Raw genomic sequence first — 20,201 nt, 5'->3', positions numbered from 1 at the left:
AAGAATAGTTATCTAATTGTAATAACAAAGTATGCTATGTTGTCACTTTAGGATGGGAAGCTTTCCTGCTTCTTATTCTCCTGGGATATGACATCATCACTTCCATAAATGTGAAATATTCCTGAGTATTAGCGACACAGCAGAGAAAAAAGACTTTCCAATACTGCGGGCAGTGTACCATGAAGAAGAGTAGCCATGGAGAACTGGCATTCTCTTATATTTAGGGTAAGGAGATCCACGCAGAAGAAACATGTGACATGAAACCAATCAGTGCATTTAGTGATTGACCCACCCTAAGTTTGGGCCTGACAGCAAAAAGCCCCCAAATAACTTAGAAGAAAAATCACAATGTTAGACTACTCACATCCCAAGAAGAGAAACCTGCTTATCTTCATCTCTTCAACTCTCCTGAACCTGGCACAGGTATGAGGCACATAGTTGATGTACAGCAAAGCTCTGTTACATTCATTAGTGGACTAAGAACCAGAGTACATAGAGTCTATAATACACTTTTTATACATTTCCTATTATCAGCCTCCCAGCTCCTTATCAACTGGCTACTATAACCTGTTTTTAGGAAACTAAGGCTTATAAAAGTTAAGAAACTCACTCCAAACCACAGAGTAGATAAACCAGGACTGGATTCCATATATACTGCTTCCAAATCTGTGCTTTTCTACTCTGCTTAACTCACTGATACAAATATTTACTAAAAGCCCACTGACTTCTCAGTCCTAGATGCAGGGCTACAAGGATAGGAATCCATACTCCCTGCCCTCAACAGCTAGCAGTCTGGTGACGGAAGCAGACATGTAAACAGCTAACTCTAAGTAATACTAGAATTGAAAGGTGGGGCGCCTGGGTGGCTCAGTCAATTAAACACCTGACTCTTGATTTTGGCTCAGGTCATGATCTCATGGTTTGTGAGATAGAGCCTTGCGTCTGGCTCCCTATTGACAGCACGAAGCCTGCTTGAAATTCTCCCTCTCCCTCCCTTTCTACCCCTCCCCTTCTCTCCTGCTCTCTCTCAAAATAAAATAAATAAACTTGAGAGAGAGAGAGAGAGAGAGAGAGAGAGAGGTAAACAAGTGCTGTTGAGGACGCACGTGCTGGAGGGCCCAGAAGGTTCTGCCTGACTAGGACACCTTAAGATTTTCAATGGCAACTCTGAAAGGCATCTCTTGCTCCAGACACATCTTAAGTTAGGCCTTGAGAGGGGATGGCTTGCAAAGGCAGGCACATGCAGGCACGCTGTCACTTCAAGATTGTTTATGGTAGAGTATGATGGATAATTTTGCTGGGGCCTTCCAGTGCTTTTGGCAACAGTTTTAAGGAGAAAACTGGAGATGATCAAGGGCAACATGAAAGTGGGGGTTGGGGGACCAAAAGTGCCAAGGCCAAATGAAATTATGACTACATTTCAGAGGATGGATTTAAATGTCACCTTTCTCCTCTGGGAAAGCCATATGTCTCCTAAAGGACTGCTCTTAGTGGCCAAACTGAGACACTTTGTTCCCTTTTAAATGGACCATTCTCTCCAAATCTTTTCTTATACCTTGTGCATGTCGAATTCCAGAAGGAATTTAAATGGCATTGTTTAAAACACCTCCCAGATGGTGGTTCCCATTGTGGCTGCTAATTTTGCACTGATGAAATGAGATGGCAGATATAAAAGTTCCATTATCCATTTGATATTTATTATTCACTATCATCATAGCAAAATATTTCTTAAAATATAATGTACAAAGATGACAAATTCATGAATATATTTCCAGGCATGGTATCTTTAAGATGTGTATATATATGTATATACATACATATATATATATATATACACACACATACATACATATATATATGTGTATATATATACATATATACATTTGCTGGAAGGCCCCAGCAAAATTATCCATCATACTCTACCATAAACAATCTTGAAGTGACAGCATGCCTGTATATACATATATATGTATTTTAACTTATTACAAAAAATTAGCAAGAAATGAAGGGTAGAATTTGTCTACAATCCCATCACTTAATCAAATCAATGTTTGCATTTAACCCAGTCACTGTTTAGTCCCTGTGCATATGGGTTAAGTACATCATATGTATATTGATAAAAATTATAATATGCATGGATAATTCACACTGGAAAGCAATTATACCTTAATTAAACAATCACCTCACTTTTAAAGAGACTTACTGACCTAATCATTGGGAGAGAAATGTAATAAATAACAAATCTGGCAGATACATGCAGATGGAGACCTTATTATGAGTGTTTTTCACATTGGCACATTATAATTTTAAGTGCTGGCAGCATTAGTCTCCATTTTCCCTTTACACATTAGTGAAGGCAGGTGGAAAATAGCTGAATCCCTTTCTTGGACTCTAGCATGTGTGGATTTTATAGTACTCATGATATTCTCAATTCTGAAGGTTGGTCAGACCAAAAGGAAACTGTGCATAAATAGAATCCATATGAGATTTCAAAACCCCATTATACTCATTAATTGTATTTCTGCTTTAAAGTTCAGAGCAAAAGATATTTTGGACACTAGTTAATGTAATACAGTAATATATTTATCACATTACTCCTTTTATAAAGCTAATTCTCAATGTTACTTATATTTCCATTCAGAAATGCATTTTAAGTTTGTAGTGCCTTGATCTTTATAACTTATTTTCAAAATGAAATTAAACTACTCTTTGCCCATATCTCAGAACAGCCTTTGGCTAAAAGCAATATAATTCTGATTGTAATAAATTAATATTGATTTTTTTTTGCTTATGACATATCACAAGAAAGCAACTAAATGAGCTTTAGTTTTATCTCTACCCCTTCTCCCCTCTCCCTTCAACCAAACTAGCAGGGATCTGGCTAAAAGGAAGGCCTACAAAGAGAAAGGATGATTCAAAGGCTCTTGACAGGCCATTTTTCATTTTTTTTTTTTTTTAATACTCTGATAAGTAAGAGTTGACTGCACTTAGCTGCAGCATATTCAAGCAATGAAAGCACTGAAAAAGCAAAGAACTCTTCAAGCTTTCTGTATATTTCAAATTCTTTAGTTTGGCTTTCAGAAATTTGATTCAAACATAACTTTCCAGGCTTATTTTCCATTCTAAGGGAAATACTTAGAATTAGGGAATTACTTTGTACTGAAATCCAACTGGGCAACATCCCGGATTTTCCCATATCCACAGTTTGGTTATGCCGTTCAAAGCTCTGTTGGTTCTGCTGCCAAAGATTAGAACCCTACTCACATTTTAAAGGTACTGGTTAAAAGTCTTATTCCTAATATACCCAAGCTCTCATTCTAATCATTAATTAATTTTAACCTGCCTACTCTATGCCAGGCACTTGATGAGCCTTGGGAACTCATTGTCTAGTGAAGGGGAAAATCTCAAGTCAGTCAACTGATGAAAAGAGTTATGTGTGTCCCCTCCCTAATTACAAACAGTGGTTAAGGAACAGGAGGAATGGATAGATGGGGGAAGGAGAGCAGAAGCGTAAAAGTCACCAAGGCAAGGTGAGTCAGGCTGTGCTACGGGTGGAGAGAGGCTTTGGAGCCCTGAATCAGAAGCAGCACAGGAACAGGGCCCAGGGACAGACAGCACATCTTCCTGTATTTCTTTCCTTGGTACTAGATCTCTTCCTTCAGGCTGATGGCTCTCTTCCAAAATCACAGGGCATTCTGTCTTTGACGTACCTCTGCTGGGAATGTCTCCCCAGCACCCTACCCCATCTTTCTGAAAACAAGGGATTCTATAACTGCCTCTTTCCCTACCTGTTCTCTACTTATTTGTACAAATAAGGACCTCTGAACAAGTGTAAATATGGACACTACTCTCAAGACGATGCAATGAATTAATTTTTTATTCACTATCAGATACAATTCATACCAAAATTCCTGCGAAACACAAACACACTTATGTTTTATATCCTAGTCAACATTAAAGACAACCGTGCAAGCACCGCCTGATGAGCCTTCCCTCCCTGCTATGAGCCACAGCCCAGTGGTCACTATTCCAAAGGACTTAGCTACGGATTTACTGTTAGACAAACTTGGCTTTCCTTCTGTCGGGATATCAGTAGCATGCCAGAGACTAGGTAGAAAACAGCAACCCTTCAGGGCTGCTAATGTATAAAAGATATACAATGCATGTGTGTGAATTTTGCTGGATTTGACTGAAACGCCTATTGTTTTCATTCTTTAAATGATGATGTGCTTGTCTGACTCTCTGGTTTTATGTATTTTACTCTTTTGAAATGTACACTTCTTTAAGGTAGTCATTTGCAATGGACATAATAAAAATCAAAACAATAAACAGACTCAATTCTTAAATCAGGTTATCACTTAATTGAAGGGAATAATCAAATAGTTATCTTAAGACCATATGATAAAACTGAATTGTGTGCCCCCCACCAATTCAATATGTTGAAGCCCTAACCCTCAATGTGATAGCATTTCGACATAGGGCTTTTAGCAGATAGGACAATTAAGGTTAAACGAGGTCATAAGGGTGAGATCCTAATCTAATAGGATTGGTGGCCTTATGAGCCAGTATGCACGCACTGTGGGAAGTCCACATAAAGACCTAGTGAGAAGGTGACCATCTAGAAACCAGAAAGAGAGGTCTTATCAGGAACTGAATCTGCTGGTACCTCAATCTTGGACTTCCCAGCCTCCAGAACAATTTCTGTTGTTTAAACCATCCAGTCTATGGTATTTTGTTATGGTAGCCTGAGCCAATATGCTATCTGAGTATCATAGTGAACACCATAAAATATTAAGGAATGAATTTTAGCTTCACTAAGAAAAACAGAACTGTACCAGTTACAAGTACCACTACTAACTCCCATATATTATTTGTAGTCAAGATATCATATAGCACACTAACTTATCCCACCAAACATACCTACAGAAGGGTTACAACAGGAGATCCTGATAAGAAATATTCTTTTCCAAGTTTGAATTATGGGCTCAGTTTACCCCCCTCCTATTTTCTTTATTCTTCTTCCCTCCCTCTCTCCCACCATTCCTTCCTTCCTTCCTTCCTTCCTTCCTTCCTTCCTTCCTTCCTTCCTTCCTTCCTTCCCTCCCTCCCTCCCTTCCTTCTAAACCATTAAGTGGTGTCTGATATTTAGCCACTTAAAATGTTTTGGGAGTTTTGTTTCCCTTGTTTTTAGGATAGAGGTACCTTACCATCATAGTGACCCTCTGTTCCAGAGGGAAAACAACAGTGTGGGAAATATCACTTACTGTGTTCAGGTAGAGTCGAGGAGTATGGTTGTGGGTTTGGGAAAGGTAAACAGAACAGACAAGAGGAGCCTAATGGGGAGAGAGTCTCCAGGAACTACCTAGCAGATGGATATAATTTCCTCATTGTTTTCAAAGAACATACATCTAAGGACTACTGATTATTTATGGGGCACCACAAATGGACATGATTAGGAGTAAATGAACAAAAGCTGAAACAGACACACAATTATTTCTATTAGTTTCCTCTTCTTCCTTCACTAAGGAGCCAGGGAAGAGTTCCAGACAAATAACCAAGCGTCGTATATCTCATTAGGTTATTTATTTAACCCTAGATGTGACTGCTTCCCTTAGAGATGGAGACCTAACTGGTGGGTTGTTGTACACATAGGCATTGTTAGATATTTTTTATAAGGTTAAATAATAGTAGCCATTGTTGTTATTGTCATATAAAAATCCTCTTTGATAACTCTACAATGAGATTAGAGTTTTGAAATTCTAACAATTCTAACAATAATTTCAAACTCTACCCTAATATTTACTTCCACCATTCACCTGTTAACCCTAATTAACATGCACAAAAATGTTAATTTCTTTAACTTAATGCTTAGCTTAATAGTTACTATAGTTAACAGCCTCCCAAAAGTCAGTATTATACTATTAAAGCAAGTTTAAAACTTTATAGTATTCATCATAAATAAAAGTATCACGTTAAAATTATGAAAGGAATTTTAGTTCCAAATTAAAAAAAAAAAAAGTCTATGCTTCAAAATGAAACCATATACTGACCACAAAGGCAGGGGATATGGTGAGATATGCGTGCAAGAAAGGCCCAGCATTAAGAAGAAATGGCTACTTTTCAAAGTCCTTGCTAAACTTTGCTACTGTGACTTTTCTACTGCAGTAGAGCTTCCCCACTGAGGGGTGAGGGACATGGTGATGATAGGAAAATAAACCACTTCCTGTTGAAAAGCTGCTAATTTATTATAAGCATCTATTGTGTGGGAACATTTGTTCTTCCTCTATCCTAGAAGAAAATGAAAGAAGGGGAAAATGACCCACTTTTGAAAAAGGGACTAAGACTAAGTGAATGACAAAAAAACCTGATATTGAGTACTTGTGATTTGTATAGATAGGCCCATACATGTAAAGTATCTAGAATTTATTTTTGAATTTAGTAAAAAATCTAACATGGGTCCAACATGTTCAAATATAGGTCAATGTTAAGAGGTTTATGATTAATCTACAATCTGTGCATCTACAACCCACAAAAACAGAATACTATAATCCCACTTGTTAAAGCTTATTTTATGTATCCTTTGAATATATGTGCCCATCCCTGTGGACGTATGTGTATCTTCTTAAATACACGTGAATATATGTGTACATTCTCGTATGACTATGTTTATACATACGGAATCAGAAAAGTATTTGTACATGAAATGTCTAGGATATAGTCCAAAATATTAAGATGGCTCCCTCTTGGCCATCTGGATGTCCTCTTTGGAGAAGTGTCTGTTGATATCTTATGCCCATTTCTTCACTGGAATATTTGTTTTTCGGGTATGGAGTTTGGTGAGTTCCTTATATATTTTGGATACCAGCCCTTTATCTGATATGTCATTTGCAACTATCTTTTCCCATTCCATTGGTTGCCTATAGTTTTACTGATTGTTTCCTTTGCCACGCAGAAGCTTTTTATCTTGATGAGGTCCCAACAGTTCATTTTTGCTCTTGATTCCTTTGCTTTTGGGGATGTGTCACATGAAATGATGCTCAGCATCCCTCATCATCAGGGAAATACAAATCAAAATCACACTGAGATACCACCTCATGCTGGTTGGAGTGGCTAAAATGAACAAATCAGGAGACCNGTTATATGGAAACCAACTTGACAATAAACTATTAAAAAATAAATAAATATAAATAAAAATAAAAAATTAAGATGGCTCCCTCTTAGTTATTTAGTTATTTTTAAACTTAATAAACACCCATGAACCCACCAGGCAAAATAAAAGTTAGGATCTTGACAATAACTACATCTATCCCACCTCAGTCCCCTGACCTGAGGTAATCATCATCCTCAATCCCATATTCATGTAACCTTCCTCCTAGAACATATGTGCAAGAGCTTCACCTGGCTATCTACCTGTGCAATATGGCAGCCATGCGACCAAGGAACTGAATTACTAATTGCATTTAATTTTAATTAGTTTAAATTTAAATGTAAAAACTTGAACAGGTACAAAATGTGTTTCTGTTAAACACAACTTCATTGTTTTGGTGTGACAACATATCACTTTAACTGCTGTTATCACCTAGGATACTTTGTTGAAGTTCTCCTATCAGATGTATGTGTCCTCTCTAGTATTACCCGCAAACACATGGCCAATCTAGTTGGTATCAACTGAGTGATTCAGTTTAAATGATTTTTTTCCTACACACCCATGTAACACTGTAATGTATTTGATGTAGATAGCTCAAATATTAAGAACCTCTTTGTATGTTACATTTGGTAATTAAGTAGATGTTCCTAGGTACTTTAGTTATAATAAATATTTTTTAGTTAAAAATAGGTATGGATACGGGGCACAGGGGTGGCTCAGTCGGTTGAGCATCCAACCTTGGCTCAGGTCATGATCTCACAGTTTGTGGGTTCAAGCCCTGCATCAGGCTCTGTGCTGACAGCTCAGAGCCTGGAGCCTGCTTCAGATTCTGTGTCTCCCTCTCTCTCTGCCCTTCCCCTGCTCACACTCTGTCTGTCTCTCTCTTTCAAAAATAAATAAACATTTTTGAGAAATTTAAAACAACAGGTATGAATAAATTTTAAAGTTTAAAAGGGTAACATACTACTGATGCAGAATTGAGAGAAGACATAGAAACTAGCATTAGAACCAGAAGAGTAAAGAAAAAAGGAGGCTGGCTAAAAGTATATTGTAAATTTCACAATGCATAGCAATTGCAATTTGCTGAAGCAGAGCAAAAGGAAAAAAGCAGTTTGTAGTGTAAAAAAATGACAAAGATAATAAAATGGATACTATTAAGAGGCATTTTCAGTGAATATTTAGATCTGGTAACTTTCTTCTCAACAATCAAGAAAGAATTAATGACATTAGCCGCTTGAATTCAGAATTTAATGTCCAATAAAATGCTTTGAGTGACTTTAAACAGAATCTGAGCTTACAAATTTGTATAGCTATATATGGGTTAGATTCTTGCACAAAAAAGAAAACAATTTTTCCATAGACATCTGGTTATATTCAGTTTTGTTAGAATATTATAAGAAAAGACTAAAAAGGTACTTCATGAAAAGTGAAAGGCTTTTCAGTCAAGCCCTCCAACAACTGCCTGAAGAAGACAAAATCTTTATAACGATACTGAAGATCAACTGGTTAAAAATGTGAAAAACACAATTACTTTTCTTTAGCTTTAGATATGTAATGCAACATAAAAGACACTGCCCAGTTGATACTTGAAGTATGTTTTGTCTCAAAAAAACTTGCAAATTTTTGAAGAAATATTGTCAATTTATGGTCTGAAAAACTGAACTCATACTGTAAATATTTTTAAATCTATTATATTTGTCAAAGAAGAATTTCAACTAGTGAAAAAATTAAACTCTATTCTGATGGATGTTAACTAAACCACAATCGGGATTTAATGATATTCTAAAAGAAGTGATTGATGTTTCCCTCACTGTTTTATTTCACTGTATGATATACGTGTTCAGTTTTCTAAAGCAAATTCTTGAAATGTCATGTATAACATTGTTAAATCATTCATTATATATTTGCAGGTGCTATGGATCAATGCCAGATAATAGAACTGTGAAAAACAAAACAAAAGAACACAATGAATTTAATGACGTATGTTCTTTGTCAATGCTTGTTGGATAAGTCCTAGAAGAATTTTACAAAGATCTACTGTACTTTTAAGTCCAACTCAAGATTTTATTAAAGCAAATGAATGCTTGCCAAATATTCAATGAAGACCAAAAAATGGCACAGTATATTATACTTTCTCATTGATATCACACTACATGTGAATGAACTAAATTTGGAACTTCAAAAAGAAAAGCTGATTTGTGACCAAGCTAAACAGGCATAAAATTTAAAATTTGAAATTGAAATTTTTCAGAGTATCCATATAATAGAGCAGTAATAATATAGCATAAGTATACAATAATTTTATAATTTTCTAACATAAATTTTAAGAAAAATTAGAGAAATGATATGTTGACATTGGTAAACTTATAGTTGTTTATAAATTTATTAAACAACACCACTTTGAATTAAATGTTAATAAGATTGAATTGACATAAGTTTTAGTAAATTTATTTAACTTGGACAGACATTTTGAAACTGATACGCATTTGCTTCAAAGTCAAATCAAATATTCTAAAAAAGAAGAACTAGTTGTATCAATGCATATACATACAGTACAAAAATAACTTTTTGGTATTTGATTCACTTATTAAAACTTTTAAGTATGTTTGGAATTATTTGGGTATGTGATTCTATTTTTCAACTGTAAATCTTAGGAAATCTAATACAGATCAAATATTTCCAATGAAAATTTTGCATCCAAATTGAGATATAAAGCATAAAATACACAGTTGACTTAGAAAATTGAGCACAAAAGATGTAAAATACCTCAGTAGCAATATGTTTTTAACTTCCTGGAGCATCAGTTTTCTCATCTATAAAATGGTAATGATAATATATACAGTACCTGAAATGTGAGGATTGGCAAGTCTCACATAACATACTAGACATATGGAGGGACTCCAGAAATAGTAGACTTTGAAAACTAAGCTCTGATCAGAAATATGTGGCATGGCCAGTGAACAAAACTGCTATCTTAGGCTTCTTTGGAAGTGACCGTTTGTGACACTACATTCCCTAGTAATGCAACTATTATTTTCCATGCCTGGAAATAAAACAAAAGCAGCATGAGACCCCATTTTGGTAGATATCGGAAACAGCCGTAAGATCCTGTATTTTGTGCCTTTTGGGACTCTATATAATCTAACTCTACTCTGTCCAACAGGTTAGCCACTGGCCATTTGTGGCTGTATTAATTGGAACTTCTGTTTCCAGTCAAGGTGGAGTAAAGAGGACCAGATTTATCCTTCTTCTTAGAACAACTAGAAAAGTAGGAAAAAAATATGTGAAAGAATGGCACTCAAGACATTGGACATATGTAATAAAGGACAGTGATGCCTGAGAAATGGAAAACAAGTAAGGTAAGGTCTATCCCCTCACTGCCTGAGGAGAATTTAGGCTGTGCCCAGAGAGTTCCTAAGAATAGAGAGGAGACAGCTCTCAGCACGAGGACCCTGGATCATCAGAGCCATCCTTCAGGTACTTAGCAGAGTACTGATTATCACATACATGTGAGAACACTAACTGAGGGTGATGAAAGAACCACCCAAAATAATTCGAGAGCATGATCCTTGATGATCATACAGGGATGGGAAAAGTGCCTGTCTCCAGAGAGCCAGGGAGGAAAACCATATAATTCAAGAGCATTGACTAGAGTACAAGATGGGCCGTACCTCAGTAAGAGGGGAAAAAATATCCTTCGATTAACTGCAGCCCTTGTCCTGACTAACAAAACTTAAAACCAAGGCTTAATAGGATCAGATTGTTTGCAAGTAACTTAACTGCATCCAGGACAGAGATCAAGAATATTTATAGAGGAACGCCTGGGTGGCTCAGTTGGGTGAACGTCCGACTCTTAATTTCAGCTCAGGTCATGATTCCAGGGTCGTGGGAATGAGCCCCTTGTCAGGCTCTGTGCTGAGTGTGGAGCCTGCTTGAAATTCTTTCTCTCTCCCCCTCCCTCTGCCCCGCTCCCTCACTCACACTTGCGCTCTCTCTCTCTCAAAAAAATATTTATAAGAATACCAAAAATATTCAGCACCCAACAAGGTACAATTCACAATATCGGCATTCAATAACAAATTAACAGGTTATGAGGGCACCTGGGATGGCTCAGTTAGTTAAGGGTCTGGCTTCAGTTCAGGTTCATGAATTCAAGCCCCACATTCAGCTCTGCACTGAGAGTTTGTAGTTTGCTTCAGATTCTCTGCCTCCCTCTCTCTGCCCCTCCCCCATTCTCTCTCTCTCTCTTTCTCAAAAGTAAATAAACATTAAAAAATTTTTCCAGGTATGAAAAGAAGCAGAAAATTACAACCCATTCTCACTGAGAAATCAGTCAACTGAAATGGACAGAGAAATGATGGAATTAGTAGACAAGGACACTGAAACAGTTACTACGACTATACTTCATATGTTCAGAAGCTAGGGGCATCAATGAATATGTTAAATAGAGATGTCCAAGCATAAAAAAAAGAAAGACTCAGTTTGAACTTCTAGAGATGAAAACTACATTGTCTGAAATGGAAAATACATTGAGTGGGATTAACAACAAGTTTACACTCTTCAGAAGAAAAGATTAGTGACCTTGAAGGCAAAACAATAGAAACTACCCAAATTAAACTCAAAGAAAAAAGAATGAACAAAAAACACAAACAACTGAAGGCATTAGTGAATTGTGACACAATACCATGTGATCAAATACACCATATTTGGAGTCACCAAAGGAGAAGTGAGGGAAACCAAAAAATAATGCCTGGAAAATGTCCCTACTTGATGAAAACTAATCCCATAGAGCTGAAAAACAAAACAAAACTCCAACATAAGAAAAATGAACAAAACTATACCAAATCTCATAATCAAATTGCTTTCAAATCAATGATAAAGAAATACATCTTAAAAGCAGACAAAAAGTGGCACATTATATATAGAAAGCCAAAGATGAGAAAAAGACTAAATGTTTTCCCTTAAGGAAAAAATACCGAGTTTGTCCAATCTCACCACGTCTATGCAACTTTTCACTGAAGGGCCTACTCAGTGCAATAAGGTCAGTAAAAGAAATAAAACATATTCACATTTGGAAGGAAAAAGTAAAACCGTCTTTACTTTTAAGACATAATTGTCTACGTCAAATATCTAATGGGATCTATCCAAAAGCTACTGGAAGTAATGAGTTTATCAAGATTGTAGAATATAATGTCAATAAAAATTCAATTGTATTTCTATATACTATCAACAATTAGATATTAAAATTTAAAAAGCAATACCATTTATAATAGCCTGAAATTATAAATTATGTAGGGATATATCTGACAAAAGATGTATAAGACCTACAGATGGAAAATTACAAAACCTCACTAAGAGAAATTACATTAGACCTAAGTAAATGGACAAAAATAATGTGTTAATGGGTTGGAAGACACAATATTGTTAAAACATCAATTCTCCCTAAGTTGATCTATAATTCAATGCAATGCCATCAAAGCACCAGCAGGCATTTTCTTTTCTTTTTTTTTTTTGTAGAAATTGACAAACTGATTCTAAAAATCATTTGCAAATGCAAAGGACCTAGGAGAGACCAAACAATTTTGAAAAAGAACAAAGTTATAGATAACCCTACTTGATTTCAAGATGTGTTATAAAGCTATAGTTACCAAAACTGTGTTATATTGGCATAAATATATATAAAATTATAAATGGAATAAAAGAGACTCCAGAAATACATCCACACATATGTAATCAATCATTTTTCAACAAAGTTGAAGGAACAATTCAACAAATGGTGCTAGAACAATTGGATATTCATGAGCAAAAAACCCTACATCACCACCACACCAGAAACAATTTAATCCTTATCTCACACCACACACAGAACTTAACTCAAAAATCACAGTCCCAAATATAAGAAAATGTAAGAGAAAATCTTTGAGACCTTAGGTTAGGCAAATACTTCATAGACGTGACACTAAAAGCACTATCCATGAAATAATAAATGAATAAACTGGAGTTCATTGAAATTAAAAACTACATTTTGAAAGATGCTGTAGAGAGAATGAAAAGACAAGTCTCATGCCACTAGAAAATATTTTCAAATTATGTATATAAGGGACCTGTACCCAGAATATATAAAAACTATCTATAAAATAATACATAAATACTAACCTAATAAAAAGATGGGCAAAAGATTTGAACAATATTTTACTTATGAAAGAGATATGGATGGCAAATAAGATGCTCAACATCTTTACTCATTAGGGAAATAAAAATGAAAACCACACCTAATATAATACCTAATAGGAAAAAGACTGATCATACCAAGTTCATGAGGAAATAGAGCAGCCAGAACGCTTAAATACCATTGGTGGAATGTAAAATGGCCACCAGTTTAGAAAACAGTTAGTTTAGTTTCCTAAAAAGTTAAACAACCTGCCAGATAGCCGAGCCATCCCATTCTTAAATATATACCCAAGAGAAATGAAAGCCTATGTCCACATATACACCTGTACACAAATGGTCAAAGCGGCTTTATTTGTAATACCTAAAAAATGGAAACAACCCAAATGTCTATCAGCAAATGGACTGGATAGTGAACAAACTGCCGTATAGCCATACGAGAAATACTACTCAGTAATAATAAGTAATGAACTACTGATAGACACTATAATATGAGTGAATCCCAAATTATCTTGGGTAGAAGTAACCATGCTGCCACACTCCTCCCCACGCCCCACAAAAAGTACACTCTGAAGAGTTTCATTTACATAAAATTGTAGAAAAAGTAAATTAATCTATAGTGACACACAGCTTTACAGTGGTTGCCCGGGGATATGGTGGCAGGGAAGGACAGGAGGGAGAGATTAAAAGAGTTATAAGGAAATTTGGGGGTTATCTTAATTGTGGTAATGTTTTCATGAATGTAGACAAATGTCAAAATTTACAAACTTTATATTTTAAACACATGCACTTTATTATATGTCAATTATATTTCAATAAAGCTGTTAACTTTTAAAATTAAAAGTTCAGTTAGTCAGTTACACTAGTACCTAGTAACATTTCAAATTTTTAAACAGCCACATTTGGCCAGACATTCCACTTTGGACAGCAAAGTGTACAACATTTCCAGTACTACTGGACAGTACGTCTAACTCGTACAAAAAAACAAAAACAAAACAAAACAAAAAATTGCATCTGTTTCTTTCATTTCTTCTACATTTGTCTACCCTAAACTTTAAGAATGGGGTAAGCATGCCAGCATGGCACTGATATATAAATTACCTGAGAATTTTAAAAGCAGATTTTATTAAGTTTATTTTAATGTTTAATATACTTCACAGCAAAGTATATCTTCTATTCATAAATAGATAGCATACTCCTTCCTCATATAGATATCATAACTTCCATGAATTATATTTAATTAGTTTCCTCCAAAGCTCAAGTTCAGGGCAATTTTAAACTGAATGCCATGGAAAATGAAACAAATAACACCCTCTTGGATCTTACTTTCTTACCTTGTAGCCAAAGTGGGTATAGTTTCAAAATAACACCTAAATAGGAATATACATATTTTTCATATACTCACAACTATCTTATGAATTATCGTGAAATATGTAGCATGTTTTAGAATATGCTACATAACGCAACTGAAATTTCCTTTTTAAAACAAGTAAGCATATAACTCACAACATATAGAAAGTTTCAAATGTGAGAACGGACATGAAAACAGAACCCTATGTACATGAAAATAGAACCCTATGTTATGCGCTGAAATGTTTCACATTCGAGGGTCAGTTTATAAAATTAGGACAGAGTTGTTCAACTTAGTATTGTAACTAAAGCTCCCCCCTCCTTTTTTTACTACAGGTCTCAGTTTTGACAGAGGTGATTTTATTTAAAAAGACTCTAATTCTCTGTTCCGCCCACCCCCTCCTCCCCTTTGTAGCCTATGGACTTGGAAGGCAGAGTGTGTTTGCTCGGTGTTTTGTTTCAAGATACAAAATGCGGGGCTGAGATCCTCCACCGTCCCTGTTCCAAAGCCTGATACGCTAACCCTTTATGCATGGTCTGATGCCTGAGTCATCCCTGTCTTAGAAATGGAATAAAGAAAAAGCCAACTGGGGCTGGGGGGAGAAGGGAGTGTGGTGGCCAGTGTAGACCAAGCAAAATAACCCCCAGACAGTGTAATGTAGTAGATAAGCAAGAAGTATAAAAATAGAAACCAAGTCCCTCTGTTGTTTGCAGAAGCAGAACTCACAAGCCAGTTTCACTTACTTTTTTACACCGACAGAGCCATTTTCCTTGTTTTCCATGTCAACAGATAGCATGGGAAGGCTGCAGGGTTTCTTTACTTCAGCAACTAATCAATAAGGGAGAAAAGCTTGTGTTTAATTCTTAGAAAGTGAGAGAAGAATATATATTCTGAATCGGAAACATAATGGTCCCTTTTTCCAGCTTCACACCAGTTCACGTATGTTTGTTTAAACCTCCGGTTCCCTCAGCGATTGGAGAGATGTGATTAAACCTAAAGCACTGGAGGAGACGGACTGGGGTGCTTTCATCTGTACTGGCACTCCCTGCCTTGACAATAAGCATTTGCAAATGAAATTGAATCCTCGTTCAAAACAAGTGCTGTGTGAACTGGCACAGCTTCCCCTGGGTGCCAAGCTCTCACTTAAGACACTGCAACTCATAAATGAGTCAAAGTCAGGAAAAACAATCCCCCTTTGCCTGCCCCTTCAGACCACGGGCTGTGATTTCTTTCTTTTCTTTTTTTTTTAATTGCATTTTTTTGGTCCACTCACAAACCTTCTATTTTTTCATTGCAATGCAAAAGAACACTTAAGGCTTTTGTCAGCAAGTATTCCCCTACCTCACATATTCTCAACGAAAGACTCAAAACCTGTCTGTGAGATGGCTATGCTGTGGTAAAGCTGGAAGCTTACAAAAATGTCAGATAGCCCTTAGCACGGAAAGGTGGTGCTGGTGTGTGTGTGTGTGTGTGTGTGTGTGTGTGTGTAAGAGAGGGGAGGCAGCTCATTATATTTATGTAAAAATCACCAAAACACCCAAGGAAATATAGTAGCATCCATCACTTTGTCTTTTTGTTTAGTAGGATGAGGACTGTGAAAAAATAAAAACCCTCCACAATTAATATGCAATTAGCAAGATGAAAAAGCTATGAACAAAACTGCTTTAAAAAACTAGTTCGGAAACGTGCTTGTTCTACAGCTGAAGCCATAAATTAAATACATTTCCTCTCAAATTACTTTATACTTCGGCACTCCTTCTCTAGGGATTACTCTGACATGACAAGTGCATCATTCAGTATAGTCACAAGATTTTATCGCTTAGTTAGAGAAGTAGATGATTAACAAATAATACTGTTAAGTGTGGGATAATCTTCGCTCCTGATACACACACACACACAAACTTCCAGTTGCTAAACCACTTAGATCATTCATAGAGAAATCCAACATTTAATATACATATAGATACTAACATACATTCACACACCGTTACAGAGTAGACAGAAGATAGTGCTGCTGCTCCTTGCCAAAAGAATGATTTCACTTCAGTTGGAAACTGTTACACATTCACCATTTTCTAAGCATCTCAGAAACAAAACAAAACAAAACACTCACAATGATACTCTGGAACACCATACCACACTGTCTTATTATTATTATTATTATTATTATTTTCTTTTTTGTGGAAGAGTAAAAAGAAAACCTACCTAGAAGCAACTAAAACATGTCATTTTTTATAGGCTTATCAAGAACAGCCAAAGAAACCCCAATGTTTTCTTTCACAAAGTAGGCTGGCAAAGGAATTCAATAAGGAGGTACAATTTGACACAGTGAAATAAAACCAGGCTGGCTCTCAGCCAACATGACGTTAGGAATCACACACAAGCTGCACCAACTGCCTTCTGGTTCATGGCTGACTTTTTAAAGCTACAGTGTGCCTGTTCACTTTTGCTAACTACCTTCGGCACAATTAGTACAAGTGAATGAATCAGGAGTTCAAAAACTGCAGAATTCTCCCTGCACCTGTCTGGTGGAGAAAAACAAGCTGTATCAATAGCCTCTTATCTTCTCCCTCCCCTTCATTGTTGCTGCATGGTATGTCTCTGCTGTTGTTCTGAGCACAGATGTCATGTTTTGAAAACTATTTTTCTCCCCAAGGGAGAAAAAAAAAAAAACCCCACTAGTGTTTAGGGGCTATAACCCGTGAATACTCAGAAGCTGCAGTCCTGTGTTACTCTTTCTTCCTTACAGAGACTCATGGACAAAGTTCCCAGGGCTGGCTTTTAAGTAATCTCCTTGTGAGAATAAGGAAAGCACTGCCCAGCAGAAAATCCTTTTCTCCATTATGCAGGGAGTAACATATTTCCCGGGATGCAAGTGGATGGCCAGATCTCCTGAGAACACCTACATTCTTTTATTTTGGCATTCAACCTACCAGATGAAGTCAGCAAAAATTCAAAATGAAACAAACCTCATTCTACAAAACAATTAGTTCTGGGAGATTTCATCTTGTTTACCCTAGCTGTCCAAAAGGCATAATTCAACACATTTGACTAACGTATCTATGAGCACGTGGTACTATATTAGTTACATCTGAAAAAGAAGATATGTTACGCCAAACCCCAAATTCAAAGTATCTCCCACCATTCAGGAAGTGGGAAGGTGGTATGGAGAGACTAGGCTTGATCTTTTAAGACACCCTGGTCAATCTCAGTTTCCTTGCATGGCTGGGAACCACTGCTCAAGGAAAACATTCCCATTCCACAAACATGCTGTAGATACACAGGAAGCATGCATAGCTGTCATCGAAATAAACAACAACCAATATTTGGACACTTTTAGGTCAAGATGTCAACTAAACCACTCAAGACAGGGCAGAGAATACAGGTTCCCAAGCAGGACCCCAGAAAAAGTCATTTGTTGCTGTATGACTGTGTAGAATTCAGACAAAACTGAGGAGAAAGCAGCAGGTCTCTCTTTTCTTTAGTAGTTTTTAAGGGCCCTAAACGATCAGAAACTATAATCTAAATTTGCAACCTGAATTTCAAAGTAAAAAATTTGCTGCCTTACTTATTCCAAGAATGACATTAGAAATGGACAACTTCTTCAAAGATCATCACTGAGCAAGATTTCAAGTGCTCTCGGTGCCCATCTTTACTGTTTGTCCTTCGAAAAAACAAACAATAATTTACGGACAAATTCTTAGTGTTTATTTATTTTTGAGCACCATTTTTTGAATCTGGTCAAACAGGTGAGTCTTATCACCACTGATCAAAATGATAAACTCTTCTGAATATAGAGAGCCCTTTCACCAACAGTTTTCATGCTGCTTTGGGACAAGATCTGAAATTCCTGAAATGTGCTCCAAGCAAATTCAAATGGAAGAGGGCTGGGCTGTGAGTCCTGGGGGCAAGGGAGGGGTGAGGGGGCAAGGAAGGTGTCTCATAGCACTGTCATGCAGTTGGTCAGAACAAAGTCAGTCCAGCTCACCACTATTGAAAGAGGCAAAGAAAATGTAGTTACACCGAATTTTTCCTTAGACACCCTCACAGGAGGAAGGATTCTGTGAAGTTTCTCCAACATTTTCTTCCTATACATAGAGGACATCCCCTTCTGTCTACCCTGCTGTGATCAAAAGTTTTTCTGTTAGACAAAGGTAAGGGTTTCAGAAGGTGATGCAGGAAATCAATCCCATTTTATGAAAACAAACAAATAAATAAAAGGAGCCACTAAAGCATTCTAAATTTTAACCACAGCAGGTTTCACTTATCAGCTAGTTTCTAACTTTGGAATAAACTGACATTTGTGGGTATAAGTATATACACTAGTACTCACCCACTTCCTTCTCACTCTCTCCAACAAACTGATTTAACCCTCTTCTCTGCTAATAAAAATGATGTGTATGTAGCCAGTAGCCTAAATGAAGTGTGGGTATGTAATGTATGTGTGTGTGTGTGTGATGAGTGTAATGTGTATGCTGTGTGTGAGGTGTATGGTGTGTGTCTGTGGCGTGTGTAGTGTGTTTGTAGTGTGTAGTGTGCATGGTGTGTTTTTGTGCGGGCGTGTGTATAGTGTGGACGTGCAGGGTGATAGAGATGCGAACAAGATCTTCTGAGCCAGGATATTAGGGGATGTGCTTGCTAGAATCACTTGGGACATCCTCACGTTGGGATTCTAAAGCAGAACTGTTGGGCACACTTGGGAAAGGGCTCAGGAGGGAAGATGGGTCAGGAAGGGTGGGGAACTGGTGCTTCCGATGGGGTTCCTTTTATTGAGCAGCACTCCTTTCCCTCCACCCCCCACCCCGAGGCCAGGGCTGTCCCAGAGGAACCACTCGCCCCTGCCTCCCGTCAGGGAACCGGCCAGCATAAGGTCCAGCCCGCATCGCAGAGTGCAGACCTGGGTCCACATGGCTGCAGAAGAAATCTCCAGAAGTCGCCGGAGGGCAGGGCCGAGCTCTCCGCGTCCCTAAGGGCGTCTCAGGGGAGAGGGAGGAGCCGCCTGGAGAGCGAGCGGTGGGAGCAAGACTGAGGGCAGGAGAGGGGACGTTAGGAAGCCTCTCGGACGAGCGGCGCCGTCCCAAAGACAAACGACTCTGGTGGCACCGGCGACGAGAAGGGAAAAGTTTCTAAGACTTTCAAGAAGAAACTGTTCGTCTTTGAGTGTGGGGGCTCCCCGGGGAGCCCGTCTGTGGGAAGGGAGTGTGGGGGTGTGGNCTCCCACCACCCGTCCCGTCCTGCGAGCTCCGCGCCGCAGCCCCGGCGAGCCGCAGCTCTCCGCCGGGGCCCGGCACGCTTCTGCCCCCAGTTCCACTCCGGGGTGACAGATTCCACGCTTGTGGGTGCAACAAGCTGCAGGAGCACCGGACACACAGCCGAGACGAGGGAGGGCAGGGCGGTGTTTACTGTGGTTTTCTTCGTTTCCTTCCATCCTGGAGAGGGGAGAGGGTGGCCGCGTTCCCAGTGCCCTCGCAGCACGAGCGGATCACTTACCTCCCCGCACGGCCGGCGGCGGGAGGCTTTCCCCCGCGCAGAGCT

At 37.8% G+C, this 20,201-nt stretch overlaps 1 protein-coding gene across 1 annotated transcript in view; it reads right to left on the bottom strand.

The window, feature by feature from the left end:
• The window catches only part of SAMD13 (sterile alpha motif domain containing 13), a 63,300-nt gene that overhangs the window by 20,630 nt on the left and 22,469 nt on the right, over positions 1–20,201 (bottom strand). Inside the window, exons 2-3 of the mRNA XM_077771141.1 lie at positions 20,157–20,199; positions 15,410–15,494 (exon numbers count right to left, since the gene is read on the bottom strand). Coding sequence (XP_077627267.1) covers positions 15,410–15,494; positions 20,157–20,199 — 128 coding nt within the window. The remainder of the gene's footprint in view (positions 1–15,409; positions 15,495–20,156; positions 20,200–20,201) is intronic.

The sequence above is a fragment of the Crocuta crocuta genome, unplaced genomic scaffold, assembly GCF_008692635.1.
Source record: "Crocuta crocuta isolate KB4526 unplaced genomic scaffold, BGI_CrCroc_1.0 scaffold125, whole genome shotgun sequence".
Classification (NCBI taxonomy): domain Eukaryota; kingdom Metazoa; phylum Chordata; class Mammalia; order Carnivora; family Hyaenidae; genus Crocuta; species Crocuta crocuta.
Note: the sequence above shows the minus strand (reverse complement) of the source record. Positions and strands in the feature narration are given on the sequence as shown.